The 17,009-nt window shown below is 49.0% G+C and overlaps 1 protein-coding gene across 4 annotated transcripts in view; it reads right to left on the bottom strand.

Annotated features, from left to right (window-relative positions):
• Positions 1–17,009, bottom strand: part of sumf2 (sulfatase modifying factor 2) — a 79,767-nt gene that overhangs the window by 1,433 nt on the left and 61,325 nt on the right. For 2 of the 4 annotated variants that reach the window (XM_067978221.1, XM_067978222.1), the window contains exons 5-9: positions 16,798–16,948; positions 12,014–12,069; positions 4,718–4,802; positions 3,804–3,900; positions 3,472–3,637 (exon numbers count right to left, since the gene is read on the bottom strand). In XM_067978221.1, the coding sequence (XP_067834322.1) occupies positions 3,517–3,637; positions 3,804–3,900; positions 4,718–4,802; positions 12,014–12,069; positions 16,798–16,948 (510 nt within the window). In that variant the 3' untranslated portion in view covers positions 3,472–3,516. The remainder of the gene's footprint in view (positions 1–3,471; positions 3,638–3,803; positions 3,901–4,717; positions 4,803–12,013; positions 12,070–16,797; positions 16,949–17,009) is intronic. The other 2 variants (XM_067978219.1, XM_067978220.1) reach the window with 1 other exon arrangement.

Raw genomic sequence — 17,009 nt, 5'->3', positions numbered from 1 at the left:
AGGCAGCAGATGAGGAGGCAGCGGGAGGAGATCGCCAACTAAGTCAATTCCAGGTGCCAGCCGTGGCTCAGTGGGTAGCACTCTTGCCTCTGAGTCAGCGGTCATGGGTTCAAGTCCTACTCCAGAGACTTCAGCACATAATCCAGGCCGACACTCCCAGTGCAGTACTGAGGGAGTGCTGCACTGTCGGAGGGTCGGTACTGAGGGAGTGCTGCACTCTCGGAGGGTCAGCACTGAGAGGGTGTTGCACTGTCGGAGGGTCAGCACTGAGGGAGTGCTGCACTCTCGGAGGGACAGTACTGAGGGAGTGCTGCACTGTCGGAGGGTCAGTACTGAGGGAGCGCTGACCTGTCGGAGGGTCAGTACTGAGGGAGCGCTGACCTGTCGGAGGGTCAGTACTGAGGGAGTGCTGCACTGTCGGAGGGTCAGTACTGAGGGAGTGCTGACCTGTCGGAGGGTCAGTACTGAGGGAGCGCTGACCTGTCGGAGGGTCAGTACTGAGGGAGCGCTGACCTGTCGGAGGGTCAGTACTGAGGGAGTGCTGCACTGTCGGAGGGTCGGTACTGAGGGAGTGCTGCACTGTCGGAGGGTCGGTACTGAGAGGGTGTTGCACTGTCGGAGGGTCAGCACTGAGGGAGTGCTGCACTCTCGGAGGGTCGGTACTGAGAGGGTGTTGCACTGTCGGAGGGTCAGCACTGAGGGAGTGCTGCACTCTCGGAGGGACAGTACTGAGGGAGTGCTGCACTGTCGGAGGGTCAGTACTGAGGGAGCGCTGACCTGTCGGAGGGTCAGTACTGAGGGAGCGCTGACCTGTCGGAGGGTCGGTACTGAGGGAGCGCTGACCTGTCGGAGGGTCAGTACTGAGGGAGTGCTGCACTGTCGGAGGGTCGGTACTGAGGGAGTGTTGCACTCTCGGAGGGACAGTACTGAGGGAGTGCTGCACTGTCGGAGGGTCAGTACTGAGGGAGCGCTGACCTGTTGGAGGGTCAGTACTGAGGGAGCGCTGACCTGTCGGAGGGTCGGTACTGAGGGAGCGCTGACCTGTCGGAGGGTCAGTACTGAGAGGGTGTTGCACTGTCGGAGGGTCAGCACTGAGGGAGTGCTGCACAGTCAAAGGGTCAGCACTGAGGGAGTGCTGCACTGTGGGAGGGTTGGTACTGAGGGAGTGTTGCACTGTCGGAAGATCAGTACTGAGGGAGTGCTGCACTGTCGGAAGATCAGTACTGAGGGAGTGCTGCACTGTCGGAGGGTCAGGACTGAGGGAGTGCTGCACAGTCGAAGGGTCAGCACTGAGGGAGTGCTGCACTGTGGGAGGGTCGGTACTGAGGGAGTGTTGCACTGTCGGAAGATCAGTACTGAGGGAGTGCTGCACTGTCGGAAGATCAGTACTGAGGGAGTGCTGCACTGTTGGAGGGTCAGGACTGAGGGAGTGTTGCACTGTCGGAGGGTCAGTACTGAGGGAGTGCTGCACTGTCGGAGGGTCGGTACTGAGGGAGTGCTGCACTGTCGGAGGGTCGGTACTGAGGGAGTGCTGCACTGTCGGAGGGTCAGTACTGAGAGGGTGTTGCACTGTCGGAGGGTCAGTACTGAGGGAGTGCTGCACTGTCGGAGGGTCAGCACTGAGGGAGTGCTGCAGTGTCGGAGGGTCAGTACTGAGGGAGTGCTGCACTGTGAGAGGTGCCGTCTTTCAGAGGAGATGTTAAACCGAGGCCCCGTCTGCCCTCTCAGGTGGACATAAAAGATCCCATGGCACTATTCGAAGAAGAGCAGGGGAGTTCTCCCTGGTGTCCTGGCCAATATTTATCCCTCAACCAACAGCACTAAAGCCAATTTTCTGGTCATTACCTCTTTGCTGTGCACAAAATGGGTGCCACGTTTCCTTACATTAAAACAGTGACTCCACTTCAAAAGTACTTCACTGTCTGTGAAGCGATTTGGGACGACCTGAGGTCGTGAAAGGCGATATATAAACGGGAGCTCGTTCTTTCATTCTTACTCTGAGATTGTCTTGCCCGCTCCCTCTCAGGTTGCAGACCCCTCCCTTCCACACTCCAACCCCTTCTTTACTTTCAGATGCAGTCCTTCAGTCCTTTCTCAGCCCTAGTTACACCACTTCAACAACTCTCCTCATCTCCACCCACTCGATATTGCCTCCATCTTCCTGCATACACGGGGCTAACAAAGCCTGGTGCTGCAGTGCCTCTAGTGGCGGGAGGTTTACATGACCCGTTACCATTATAAGTTCAGACACAGGAATTTATACTGGAAAATACTGACAGGAAGTGTGCACTGCCGTACTCCGCTGGGTATTCTGCGACGAGTGACTCACCTCCTGACTCCCCAAAGCCTTTCCACCATCTACAAGGTACAAGTCAGGAGTGTGATGGAATACTCTCCACTTGCCTCGATTGGTGCAGCTCCAACAACACTCAAGAAGCTCGACACCATCCAGGACAAAGCAGCCCGCTCAATCGGCACCCCATCCACCACCCTAAACATTCACTCCCTTCACCACCGGCGCACTGTGGCTGCAGTGTGCACCATCCACAGGATGCACTGCAGCAACTCGCCAAGGCTTCTTCAACCCACGACCTCTACCACCTAGGACAAGAGCAGCAGGTACATGGGAACAACACCACCTGCACGTTCCCCTCCAAGTCACACACCATCCCGACTTGGAAATATATCGGCCGTTCCTTCATCGTCACTGGGTCAAAATCCTGGAACTCCCTTCCTAACAGCACTGTGGGGAGAACCTTCACCACACGGACTGCAGCGGTTCAAGAAGGCGGCTCACCACCACCTTCTCAAGGGCAATTAGGGATGGGCAATGAATGCGGCCAATAAATGCGACCAAATCCCGAGAATGAATAAAAAAAGGGCTAGAAGCATTGAAGACACAATGCAGCATAGGCCACCCTGATTGATCGAGTGGGTAAAGGCTGAGCCGGAGAACAGCGAGCTCGTGTGTTTGATCAAGGTCCCAAATTTGGGTTCGTCTGTGCTGAGTTAGCTAATTTCAGCCAGAGAGGCATTTGAGATGTTACATTTGGCTTAAGAAGCATAAGGAAAAATAAAGTGAATTGGAGAGTGTCTTATGCTCTCGATCCGAGCTGGAAGTGCAGGCTTGGCTCTCCTGTAACAGCCCCAGTGGTTGAACAGCCAATCAAACCGTTCCGTCAGGGCTCATACCTGAACACTGAACACTGGGTAAAGTAACAGAAGCTGCTCCGTGCTCACGGAATGATCCCCAGTCAGGGATAGAGGAGCAAAAGCAAGAAAGTGGCAGGAAAATGGAGGAGAAAAACAAGAAACCAAACTAAACATAAACGGTGACAAAGTGACATTCCAATGAGTGCTTGAAACCAAACTAAACATAAACGGTGACAAAGTGACATTCCAATGAGTGCTTGAAACCAAACTAAACATAAACGGTGACAAAGTGACATTCCAATGAGTGCTGAGTTTTACCTGCTTGTAACTCGTGCTTTATGATTGGCCAATCCATCTGCAGTGTCAATCCAGGAGGACCCACGCAGGACATACATTTTCTGAGAATGAACCTTTACAGGGAGGCTGGGTGGAGAATATTCCGAGTCTGTCCATTCCCACACATTTCCCAGCATGTCGTAGAGGCCTGAGCAAAGTTCACAAACAAACTGCTGCTTAAGTGCAAATAACAAGTTACTTTTTAAAATTCAATGATCCATTTATCAATGTTTTTGCCAGTGAGGACTCTGGAAAACTTTAATATCTTCCAGTTAGATCAATCATTTTTCATGGTCATTAAACTCTAATCATACCCTGTGATCTCCAGCTCTAGATCTCCAGCCCATTGTAACTCTAGAGGACGATTCCCTCTGTGTGCAGTGGGGATTTCGAGGATTTCTTGACATTCACCTGAGAAAGGAGGAAGCCTCCGAAAGCTTGTGATTTTCAAATGAAATTGTTGGACTATAACTTGGTGTTGTAAAATCGTTTGCAGTGAATAATGACATTGTAAACCAGTCTAGAAACAATGCATTTACTAACAACCTGCATTTAGAAAATGTCCCATGGTATTTTGTTGGATTGGGAGGAGCGCAAGAGAAGAAAACAATTAAATGGATAAAACAACAAGCATGGTGGAAAAGATGGATTTAGGGGTTTTTAATGGTGGAGCGAGATAAGAACATAAGAAATAGGAGCATAGGAACATAGGAGCAGGAGTAGGCCATCCAGCCCCTCGAGCCTGCTCTGCCATTCAACAAGATCATGGCTGATCATCTACCTCAACGCCATTTTCCTGCACTATCCCCATAGTCCCTTGATGCCTTTAATATCTAGAAACCTATCGATCTCTGTTTTGAATGTCTGAGCTCTCTGGGGTAGAGAATTCCAAAGATTCACCACCCTCTCAGTGAAGAAATTTCTCCTCATCCTAAATGGCCGACCCCTTATCCTGAGACTCTGACCCCTGGTTCTAGACTCCCCATCCAGGGAAAACATCCTCCCTGCATCTACCCTGTCGAGCCTTGTAAGAATTTTGTATGTTTCAATGAGATCACCTCTCATTCTTCTAAACTCTAGAGAATACAGGCCTAGTCTACTCAATCTCTCCTCATACATCAATCCCACTATCCCAGGAATCAGTCTGGTGAACCTTTGTTGCACTCCCTCTATAGCAAGTATAACATGGGGTAGCACTGTGCTGTAGGGCAAGGTGGTAAATTCTTACCATAGTTATTCTGCGGTGGAAATGCATTTACAGGCGATACACCATGATAGCCATCTTCTGCTGTATCCTGATCTGGAAATTTTCCCTGTGGAAGAAATATTAAGAAACAATTTATTATCCAACACAAATGAGACAAAAATAGCGGATAACATAAAATGGAACACTAAAGACTTTTATAAATATATAAAGAATAAAAAAATAGTCAAAGGGTGGGGCCGATTTGGGACAAAAAAGACGATCTTGTGGAGGCAGACGGCATGGCTGAGGTAATAAATGAATACTTCACATCAGTCTTCACTAGAGAGGAGGATGCTGCCACTGTAGCAGTAAAGGAGGAGGTAGGAGCGATATTGAATAGGATAAAAATAGATAAAGAGGAGGGGCTTAAAAGATTGGCAGTACTCAAAGTAGAAAAGTCACCCGGTCTGGATGGGATGCATCCTCGGTTACTGAGGGAAGTAAGGGTGGAAATTGCGGAGGCTCTGGCCACAATCTTCCAATTCTTGTTAGATATGGGGATGGTGCCGGAGGTCTGGAGGATTACAAATGTTACACCCTGTTCAAAAAAGGGGAGAGGGATAAACCCAGCAATTACAGGCCAGTCAGGCTAACGTCGGTGGTGGGGAAACTTTTAGAGACAATAATCCAGGACAAAATTATTTGTCATTTGGAAAAACATGGGTAAATAAATGACAGTACGGATTTGTTAAAGGCGAATCGTGTCTGACAAACTTGATTAAGTTCTTTGGTGAAGTATCGGAGAGGGTTCATGAGGGTAGTGCGGTTGATATTGTGTATATGGACATAAGGGCATTTGATAAAGTAATTAGACTTACTGACACAATTGAAGCCCTTGGGATTAAAGGGACAGTGGCAGCATGGATACGCTGACAGAAAGCAGAGAGTAGTGGTGAACAGTTGTTTTTCAGACTGGAGGGAAGTATACAGTGGTGTTCCCCAGGGGTCAGTATTAGGACCATCTTAATGACCTGGACTTGGGTATAGAGGGCATAATTTCAAAGTCTGCAGATCTCACCAAACTTGGAAATGCAGTAAACAATGACCAGACTTCAGCAGGACAGACTGGTGAAATGTGCAGACACGCAGCAGATGAAATTTAATGCAGGGAAGTGTGAAATGATGCATTTTGATCAGAAGACTAAGGAGAGGCAATATAAACAAAATGGTTCAATTTTAAAGGGGGTGCAGCAATAAAGAGACCTGGAGGATTATGTTAACAAATCTTTGAAGGTGGCAGGACAAGTTGATAAAGCTGTTAAAAAGGCATATAATTAGAGGCACAGAATCATAGAATCCTACAGCACAGAAGGAAGTCATTCGGCCCGTCGTACCTGTGCCGACTCTTAGAACGTGCTGTCCAATTTAGTCCCAAACCCCAGCTTTTTCCCCATAACCCTGCAAATTTCTCCTCTTCGAGTACATGTCCAGTTGCTTTTTGAAAGTTCTATGGAATTTGATTCCACCACCCTTTCAGGTGGTGCGATCCAGATCTTAACAACCCTCCGTGAAAAACGTCTCCTCACTTCCCCTCTAGTTCTTTTGCCAATTATTTTAAATCTATGACCTCTGGTTACCGACCCACTTACCAGAAGAAACCGTTTCTCCCTACTTGCTCTATGAAGTCTGCTACTATCCTCACTATTTACTACATTGCCAAGTTTTGTATCATCCGCAAACTTCAAAATTGCACTCCCTATAACCAATCCCAGGTCATTTATATATAACAAGAAAAGCAATGGACCTAATACTGATCTCCAGGGGACCCCACTGCATACTCCTCTCCAATCAGAAAAACATCTGTTCAAAAGCAAGGAAGTTATGCTATACCCTTCTAAATCACTGGTTAGGCCTCAGCTGGAGTATTGTGTACAATTCTTTAGGAAGCATGTCAAGGCCTTAGAGAGGATGCAGGGGAGATTTACTCGAATGGTGCCAGGGATGAGGGACTTCAGTTATGTAGAGAGGTTGGAGAAGCTGGGGTTGTTCGCCCTTCGAGCAGAGAAGTTTATGGAGAGGTGTTCAAAATCATGAAGGGTTCTGATAGAGTAAATAAGGAGAAACTGTTTCCACTGGCAGGAGGGTCGGTAACCAGAGGACACAGATTTAAGATAACTGGCAAAAGAACCGAGACAAGATGAGAATTTTTTTTACTCAGCGAGTTGTAATGATGTGGAATTCATTGCCTGAAAAGGTGGTGGAAGCAGATTCAATAGAAAAGCGAATATAGAAAGTACAGGGATGACGTAAAAAAGGAAATAAGGAAAGCAAAGAGAGGGCATGAAAAAATATTAGCTAGTAAGATTAAAGAAAACCCAAAGATGTTTTATCAGTACATTAAGAACAAGAGGATAGCTAAGGAAAAGGTGGGACCTATCAGGGATGATAAGGGTAACTTGTGTGTAGAAGCAGAGGATGTGGGTAGGGTTTTAAATGAATATTTTGTCTCCGTATTCACAAAGGAAAGGGCTGATCTAGACGTAGTAGTTAAAGAGGAGAGGTGTGAAATATTGGATAAGGTAAACATAACAAGAGGGACTGGAATCCTTGAAAGTTGATAAGTCACCGGGGCCGGATGGATTGTTTCCTAGGCTATTGAAGGAAGCCAGGGAGGAAATAGCGGATGCTCTGAGGATCATTTTCCAATCCTCACTAGATATAGGGGAGGTACCGGAGGACTGGAAGACTACAAACGTAGTACCGTTGTTTAAAAAGGGTACGAGGGAAAGGCCGAACAATTATAGGCCGGTCAGTCTTACCTCGGTGGTGGGCAAACTATTAGAATCAATACTGAGAGATAGGATAAACTGTCACTCGGAAAGGCATGGTTTAATCAAGGACAGTCAGCATGGATTTGTTCAGGGAAGGTCATGCCTTACAAATCTGATTGAATTCCTTGAGGAAGTGACAAGGAGGATTGATGAGGGTACTGCAGTGGATGTTGTCTACATGGATTTTAGTAAGACATTTGACAAGGTCCCACATGGCAGACTGGACAGAAAGGTAAAAGCCCATGGGATACAGGGAAATGTGGTGAATTGGATCCAAAATTGGCTCAGTAACAGGAAACAAAGGGTAAAAGTTGATGGATGTCTTTGCAAATGGAAATCCGTTTCCAGTGGTGTGCCACAGGGCTCAGTGTTGGGTCCCTTGCTGTTTGTGGTATATATTAATGAATTGGGCTTGAATGTAAGGGGCATGATTGGCAAATTTGCAGACAACACAAAAATTGGCCGTGTAGTTGATAGTGAAGAGGATAGCTGTAGACTCCAAGAAGATATCAATGGGTTGGTGGAGTGGGCGGAAAAGTGGCAAATGGAGTTCAACCCGGAGAAGTGTGAGGTAATGCACTTAGGGAGGGCAAACAGTAAAAGGGAATACGCAGTAAACGGGAATATATTGAGAGAGGTAGAGGAAGTGAGAGACCTTGGAGTGCATGTGCACAGGTCCCTGAAGGTGGCAGTACAGGTAGATAAGGTTGTGAAGAAGGCATATGGAATGCTCTCCGTTATTAGCCGAGGTATAGAATACAAAAGCAGGGATGTAATGATGGAACTGTATAAAACGCTGGTAAGGCCCCAGCTGGAGTATTGTGCGCAGTTCTGGTCACCACATTACAGGAAGGAGGTAATTGCTCTGGAGAGAGGGCAGAGAAGATTTACAAGAATGTTGCCAGGGCTTGAAAATTGCAGCTACGAGGAGAGATTGGATAGGCTGGGGTTGTTTTCCTTGGAGCAGAGGAGGCTGAGGGGAGACTTGATTGAGGTGTACAAAATTATGAGGGGCCCTAGCGGAGAGTTCAAGAACTAGAGGATATAGATTTAAGCTGATTGGCGGAAGGATCAGAGGGGACATGAGGAAAAACTTTTTTACCCAGAGGGTGGTGGGTGTATGGAATTCACTGCCCGAATTGGTGGTAGAGGCAGAGACCCTCAACTCTTTTTAGAAGTACCTGGACCTGCACCTAAAGTACTGTGGGCTGCAGGGCTACAGACCGGGTGCTGGAAGGTGGGATTAGAATGGGCACCTGGTTGTTCTTCGAGCCGGCGCGGACATGATGGGCTGAATGGCCCCCTTCTGTGCTGTATCTTTTCTATGGTTCTGGAAATCTATCCTTTCAAAAGGGAATTGGATAAACACTTGAAAAGGAAAAATTTGTAGTGCTATGGGGAAAGCAAAGGGGAGTGGGACTAATTGGATAGCTCTTTCAAAGAGCCAGCACAAGAACATTGGGCTGAATGGCCTCCTTTGCTGTAAGATTCTATGGTTCTGGGAGAGAGGGGTCCAAGGAACTTCATGGACAAGATCAGTTTGTGAAGGTAGTTCAAAATATGGAGGGATAACTACGTGATTAAGGTGAGGTAGAAAGACACTTCTGGGACATCGTAGAGGGGGATGAGAAGGATAAGCCCAAAGGAAAGGGGAAGGAGGAGAAAACTACAGGAGGAGATAATAGGGCAGTTGGGGCAAAACCAGTGAGATGCACCTCGACAGGCAAATTGAGGATACCCAAACGGGAACAAATCGAGGCAGTGGACCCAACGAAAAGGGACAGTAGTCTGTAGTGGTGGAGACCAAGGAGGGAGCAGAGAAGAGCAGAGTTTAGAGGGAGGGAAACAGGAGATGGAACTGAGGTGAGGCTTGGTGGCTAGGGGAAGTGGAGAAAAGACATGAGGTAATGGTCAAAGCAAAGAGGAAGTAGTTCAGGTGCTTTGTGAATAACTCTGGGTGTGTGGGCCACAGAGAGCATGGTGGTCAGGTTGGGCAGCTTAAGAGAAAAAAAACATCAAGTTGACAATTTAAATCATGGTCATAAAATATTTGAAGCAATTTGGTTGGTCAGTTTCTGCCATTTTGACATTGGTTGGTTTGAAAAGAAACATAGAAACTAGAAGCAGGAGTAGGCCATTCGGCCCTTCGAGCCTGCTCCACCATTCAATATGATCATGGCTGATCCTCTATCTCAATACCATATTCCCGCTCTCTCCCCATACCCCTCGATGCCTTTTGTGTCTAGAAATCTATCTAGCTCCTTCTTAAATATATTCAGTGACTTGGCCTCCACTGCCTTCTGTGGTAGAGAATTCCACAGGTTCACCACCCTCTGAGTGAAGAAATATCTCCTCATTTCAGGCCTAAATGTCCTACCCCATATCCTGAGACTGTGACCCCTCGTTCTGGACCCCCCAGCCAGGGGAAACATCCTCCCTGCATCCAGTCTGTCTAACCCTGTCAGAATTTTCAATCTCTGCTCATACGACAGTCCTGCTATCCTAGGAATCAGTCTGGTGAACCTTCGATGCACTCCCTCTATGACAAGTATATCCTTTCTTAGGTAAGGAGACCAAAACTGCACACAATACTCCAGGTGTGATCTTACCAAGGCCCTGTATAACTGCAGTAAGACATCCCTACTCCTGTACTCAAATCCTCTTGCAATGAAGGCCGACATACCATTTGCCTTCCTAACTGCTTGCTACACCTGCATGTTTGCTTTCAGTGACTGGTGTACAAGGACACCCAGGTCCCTTTGTACATAAACATTTCCCAATCTATCACCATTTAAATAATACTGTGCCTTTCTGTTTTTCCTTCCAAAGTGGATAACTTCACATTTATCCACATTATACTGCATCTGCCATGTATTTGCCCACTCATTCAACTTGAAGCCTCTTTGCATCCTCCTCACAACTCACGATCCCACCTAATTTTGTGTCATCAGCAAACTTGGAAATATTACATTTGGTTCCCTCATCGAAATCATTGATATATATTGTGAATAGCTGGGGCCCAAGCACTGATCCCTGCGGTACCCCACTAATCACTGCCTGCCATCCCGAAAAAGACCCGTTTATTCCTACTCTCTGTTTCCTGTCTGTCAACCCATTTTCAATCCAGGCCAGTATATTCCCCCCAATCCCTTGTGCTTTAATTTTGCACACTAACCTCTTATGTGGGACTTTATCAAAGGCCTTCTGAAAATCCAAATAAACCACATCCACTGGCTCCCCCTTATCCATTCTACCAGTTACATCCTCAAAAAACTCCAGTTGTTTTGTCAAACATGATTTCCCTTTCATAAATCCATGTTGACTTTGTCTAATCCCGTTGATATTTTCTAAGTGTCCTGTTATCACATCCTTTATAATAGACTCTAGCATTTTCCCTACTACTGATGTCAGGCCAACCGGTCTGTAGTTCCCTGTTTTCTCTCCCCCTTTTTTAAATAGTGGGGTTACATTTGCCACCCTCCAATCTGCAGGAACTGTTCCAGAGTCTATAGAATTTTGGAAGATGACAACTAATGATCCACTGTTTCCATGGCTACCTCTTTTCGTACTCTGGGATGCAGATTATCGGGCTCTGGGGATTTATCAGCTTTCAGTCCCATTAATTTCTCCAGCACTATTTTTTTTTAACTAATACTAATTTCCTTTGATTCCTCCTTCTCACTAGTCCCTTGGTTCCCTAGCATTTCTGGGAAGTTATTTGTGTCCTCTTCCGTGAAGACAGAACCAAAGTATTTGTTTAATTGCTCTGCCATTTCCTTGTTCCCCATTATAAAGTCTCCTGTTTCTGACTGTAAGGGACCTACATATTGAGATATTATTCCTGAGTGGCAGTTACTGGCTGAATCCAAGTGTTGGACATTTGGGAGTTCATTAGGTAAGTGCTTATTCAGTCCGTCAGTAATTTTTGCCTGACATGCGAGCACTTTGAAGTGGAGGCCCTGAAGCTTTGACGCCTCTGAAACCACATTTTCTAGTGTGACAACTTTGGAAGGCATCGATGTGATGAACACACAATAGATATTAGCCTTCTAATTACACTGAAATATATATAGAAATACATTAACAATTACAAGCTCTCCTTGTCACTCAGTGGGGAATGCACAGCATATTACTGAGCGACTGATTCCCAATCTTTGCGGAGTTAACCGATCTGTTGGGGTGCTTCAATTGGCTTCAGCATCCTTGAATCGGCAGAGTCCCCATTTCTGGAGGCTGAAGTGCATGCTCGTTGACAGGACTGTGATGTTCTCCGTGATCAAACAGCCTGATGTCACTCATCATCTAGACTCACATATGACAAATAGCAGCTTGGTTGAGGTACTGGAGGGCTGTTCTTCCCAGCAAGAGTCACCAGCTTCAGGAGAGGCAGGTGTCCGATCTATCTTCACCTGTGGGTTTCCTCAATGATCTTTGAACTTTCACATGCTGCAGTTCATAAACACTTGATATATTCCAACTACAATCAAAATTGTTTAAGACACACTACCTGCCAAAGGTTTGTGCGATTTGGCTGAAACTTGTTTCCCCATGGATACACTCTACCTGAAAGCAGAGACGAGAAAAATATATTTTTTAAGTTGTAGAGCAAAAAAAAACGGCCCTCCCTTGGTACACGTTACAGAGTGCAATCCACAACATACAGAAGTGGTTGAAGGAAAGGGAGATAAAGGAATATGGAAACAGGGCAGCATTTGGGATCAGAGCAGCTACTCGTGTGGAGATAAACACCTACACGGATTGGCAGGTCTGAATGGGCTGCATCAGTATTGTATTTCTATGTTGTTACAAGTGAGAATTATACTGCTCGGGTGAGAATTTGATTAACCTACTTGTGCTCCCTAGTGTAGCCCCTTTTAGACCACAAGGTCTTATTGCTGTAAACAGGTAGAGCCTGACCGGGCTAGAGAAATCCCTGAGGTCAATAAGAGGGCATTTTCAGTTGCTGGGGAAATTTCTCTGAAACTAGTAAGAAATGATCAGCTTTCTCTTTCTACTGTTTTTAATGTAATGGAGAAATGTGCATATAAACTAGTCGCTCCCCGTGGCATCGTGCACAGGGAGTTAACTAAGTATACACTTCAATGGAAGTGGATTAGAGGGAAGCTGGGGTGGAAGAGGGGAGGTAGGGTGAGGCAGAGGGGAGGTAGGGTGAGGCAGAGGGGAGGTAGGGAGAGGCAGAGGGGAGGTAGGGTGAGGCAGAGGGGAGGTAGGGAGAGGCAGAGGGGAGGTAGGGTGAGGCAGAGGGGAGGTAGGGTGAGGCAGAGGGGAGGTAGGGAGAGGCAGAGGCAGAGGGGAGGTAGGGTGAGGCAGAGGGGAGGTAGGGTGAGGCAGAGGCAGAGGGGAGGTAGGGTGAGGCAGAGGGGAGGTAGGGTGAGGCTGAGGCAGAGGGGAGGTAGGGTGAGGCAGAGGGGAGGTAGGGTGAGGCAGAGGCAGAGGGGAGGTAGGGTGAGGCAGAGGCAGAGGGGAGGTAGGGTGAGGCAGAGGGGAGGTAGGGTGAGGCTGAGGCAGAGGGGAGGTAGGGTGAGGCAGAGGGCAGGTAGGGTGAGGCAGAGGGGAGGTGGGGTGAGGCAGAGGGGAGGTAGGGTGAGGCAGAGGGGAGGTAGGGAGAGGCAGAGGGGAGGTAGGGTGAGGCAGAGGCAGAGGGGAGGTAGGGAGAGGCAGAGGGGAGGTAGGGTGGGGCAGGGGCAGAGGGGAGGTAGGGTGAGGCAGAGGGAAGGTAGGGTGAGGCAGAGGGGAGGTAGGGTGAGGCAGAGGGGAGGTAGGGTGAGGCAGGGGCAGAGGGGAGGTAGGGAGAGGCAGAGGGGAGGTAGGGAGAGGCAGAGGGGAGGTAGGGTGAGGCAGGGGCAGAGGGGAGGTAGGGAGAGGCAGAGGGGAGGTAGGGAGAGGCAGAGGGGAGGTAGGGTGGGGCAGGGGCAGAGGGGAGGTAGGGAGAGGCAGAGGGGAGGTAGGGTGAGGCAGAGGGGAGGTAGGGAGAGGCAGAGGGGAGGTAGGGTGGGGCAGGGGCAGAGGGGAGGTAGGGTGAGGCAGAGGGGAGGTAGGGTGAGGCAGAGGGGAGGTAGGGTGAGGCAGAGGGGAGGTAGGGTGAGGCAGAGGGGAGGTAGGGTGGGGCAGGGGCAGAGGGGAGGTAGGGAGAGGCAGAGGGGAGGTAGGGAGAGGCAGAGGGGAGGTAGGGTGAGGCAGAGGCAGAGGGGAGGTAGGGAGAGGCAGAGGGGAGGTAGGGTGAGGCAGAGGCAGAGGGGAGGTAGGGAGAGGCAGAGGGGTGGTAGGGTGAGGCAGAGGGGTGGTAGGGTGGGGCAGGGGCAGAGGGGAGGTAGGGAGAGGCAGAAGGGAGGTAGGGTGGGGCAGGGGCAGTGGAGAGAGGAAAGGCATAACAAGGTTCTCGGCTGGGCAGGAGGAGGGGAAGGTTAAAGGTCAAGTTGGAAAGAAAGGGTAGATAAAAAAACAAAGATCAGGAAGAGGAATAATTGAAAGGAATGAGATTGCAAAACAGGATGTTTAAGTATTGTGAATAAAATTGGTGAGCTAGAGGTACGATATCGCCATGGGGTTTGGTAATAACAGCATTAATAGTGATGTAGCTTAGACTAGGGCAGCACTAGGAGCTAAACATCTCTGTTTACAAAATAGTCAGGATGGATAAAGCAGGAATGGCAGTGTGAGTCACAGATTCTACTATAACACCAGAACATGGCCCACCTGTTAAGCTAGCAGGAAAGTGGGTGTCATGGATGGTGCCCGAGAACGGGATCAGGATCGGTTGTGCTACCTTCTACACCTGAAGTCACTGACTAGGCTCTCACATGAAGAACGGCTGCTTGGGTGAGGAAGCAGCTAGCTGCTGGTACACGTGGACCCGCGCTCCAACTACAAGGGGACCATCCATGACACCCACTTTCCTGCTCGCTTGACAGGTGGGCCATGTTCTGGTGTTATAGTAGAATCTGTGACTCACACTGCCATTCCTGCTTTATCCATCCTGACTATTTTGTAAACAGAGATGTTTAGCTCCTGGACCTGCACCCCAGACCCGTGCCCCAACAACGCAGACCCGTGCCCCAATAACACAGACCCGTGTCCCAACAACGCAGACCCGTGCCCCAATAACACAGACCCGTGCCCCAATAACACAGACCCGTGCCCCAATAACACAGACCCGTGCCCCAGACCCGTGCCCCAACAACACAGACCCGTGCCCCAACAACGCAGACCCGTGCCCCAACAACGCAGACCCGTGCCCCAACAACGCAGACCCGTGCCCCAACAACGCAGACCCGTGCCCCAACAACGCAGACCCGTGCCCCAACAACGCAGACCCGTGCCCCAACAACGCAGACCCGTGCCCCAACAACACAGACCCGTGCCCCAACAACGCAGACCCGTGCCCCAACAACGCAGACCCGTGCCCCAACAACGCAGACCCGTGCCCCAACAACGCAGACCCGTGCCCCAACAACGCAGACCCGTGCCCCAACAACGCAGACCCGTGCCCCAATAACACAGACCCGTGCCCCAGACCCGTTCCCCAACAACACAGACCCGTGCCCCAACAACGCAGACCCGTGCCCCAACAACGCAGACCCGTGCCCCAATAACACAGACCCGTGCCCCAGACCCGTTCCCCAACAACACAGACCCGTGTCCCAACAACGCAGACCCGTGCCCCAGACCCGTTCCCCAACAACACAGACCCGTGTCCCAACAACGCAGACCCGTGTCCCAACAACGCAGACCCGTGCCCCAACAACGCAGACCCGTGCCCCAATAACACAGACCCGTGCCCCAACAACGCAGACCCGTGCCCCAACAACGCAGACCCGTGTCCCAACAACGCAGACCCGTGTCCCAACAACGCAGACCCGTGCCCCAACAACGCAGACCCGTGCCCCAACAACGCAGACCCGTGCCCCAACAACGCAGACCTGTGCCCCAGACCCGTGCCCCAACAACAGACCTGCCTCCCAGACCCGTGCCCCAATAATGCAGACCTGTGCCCCAGACCCGTGCCCCAACAACGCAGACCTGTGCCCCAGACCCGTGCCCCAACAACAGACCTGCCTCCCAGACCCGTGCCCCAACAACGCAGACCTGTGCCCCAGACCCGTGCCCCAACAACAGACCTGCCTCCCAGACCCGTGCCCCAATAATGCAGACCTGTGCCCCAGACCCGTGCCCCAACAACGCAGACCTGTGCCCCAGACCGTGCCCCAATAGTGCTTCAAAAATGGAGAAAATTGTGTGAGGGGGAGGTGATTAAAGAGATGATCGAGCAGAAATCTAAGCTAATCAGATGTAAGAAATAAAAATCCATAAAACTATAAGCACCAATGCTCAGTATAAATCAATCCATATGGAAATATGTTTATCAGATGAGATTTAATGCAGAGAAGTGTGAAGTGATGCATTTTGGAAGAAAAAATGAGGAGAGGTAATATAAACTAAATGGTACCATTTTAAAGGGGGTGAAGGAACAGAGAGACCTGGGGGTTTATGTATAGAACTGTTTGAAGGTCAGGGCAAGTAGGTAAAGCTGTTAAAAAAAATACAGAATCCCTGGCTTTATAAATAGAGGCAGATTACAAAAACAAGGAAGTTATGCTAAATCTTTATAAATCACTGGTTAGACCTCAGCTGGAGTATTGTGTCCGACTCTGGGCAACGCACTTTAGGAAGGATGTCAAGGCCTAGGGGAGGGTGCAGAGGAGATTTTCTAAAACGGTGCCAGGGATGAGGGACCACAGTTACATGGAGAGACTGGAGAAGCTGGGATTGTTCTCCTTAGAGTACAGATGGCTTGGGGAAATTTAATAGAAGGAGTGAATAAGGAGAAACTGTTTCCACTGACACAAGGGTCAGTAACCAGAGGACACAGATTTAAGGCAATTGGCAAAAGAGCCAGAGGTGGGTTGAGGAGAATTTTTTTTACGCAGCGAGTTGTGATGATCTGCCTGAAAGGGCGGTGGAAGCAGATTCAATAATAACTTTCAAAAGGGAATTGGATAAATACTTGAAGGGCTATGGAGAAAGAGCAAGGGGGTGAGTCTAACTGCATAGCTCTTTTAAAGAGCCAGTTCAGGAACAATGGGCAGAATGGCCTCCTTCTGTACTGTATCACTCTATGATTCTATGATCTGAATTATTAATATAATTAACTGTATTCCCAATTAAAGATGTACATTTCAACATTGTCATCTGATCAGTAAAGTGTCTGAGGAACATATGAGCTGCTGGTCTAGAACTAAAACCTCCCTGAACACCAATGTGTGATCTTACCTCCCAGACCCCCTCGAGCAGCAAACTCCCACTCCTCTTCAGTGGGCAGTCGCATTCCCTTCCACTGACAGAAGGCCTTTGCATCAATCCAGCTCACCTGGACCACTGGGTACTCCATCTTATCTTTAATTCCAGAGCCAGGGCCTGCTGGCTTAAAATGATTATAATATAGTCTGATTATTCATGAGGATCGTTAGTGGTAAATTGTGCAT

The sequence above is a fragment of the Heptranchias perlo genome, unplaced genomic scaffold, assembly GCF_035084215.1.
Source record: "Heptranchias perlo isolate sHepPer1 unplaced genomic scaffold, sHepPer1.hap1 HAP1_SCAFFOLD_251, whole genome shotgun sequence".
Classification (NCBI taxonomy): domain Eukaryota; kingdom Metazoa; phylum Chordata; class Chondrichthyes; order Hexanchiformes; family Hexanchidae; genus Heptranchias; species Heptranchias perlo.
The sequence above is the reverse complement of the archived record's forward strand: the minus strand, read 5'-3'. Positions and strand labels throughout refer to the sequence as shown.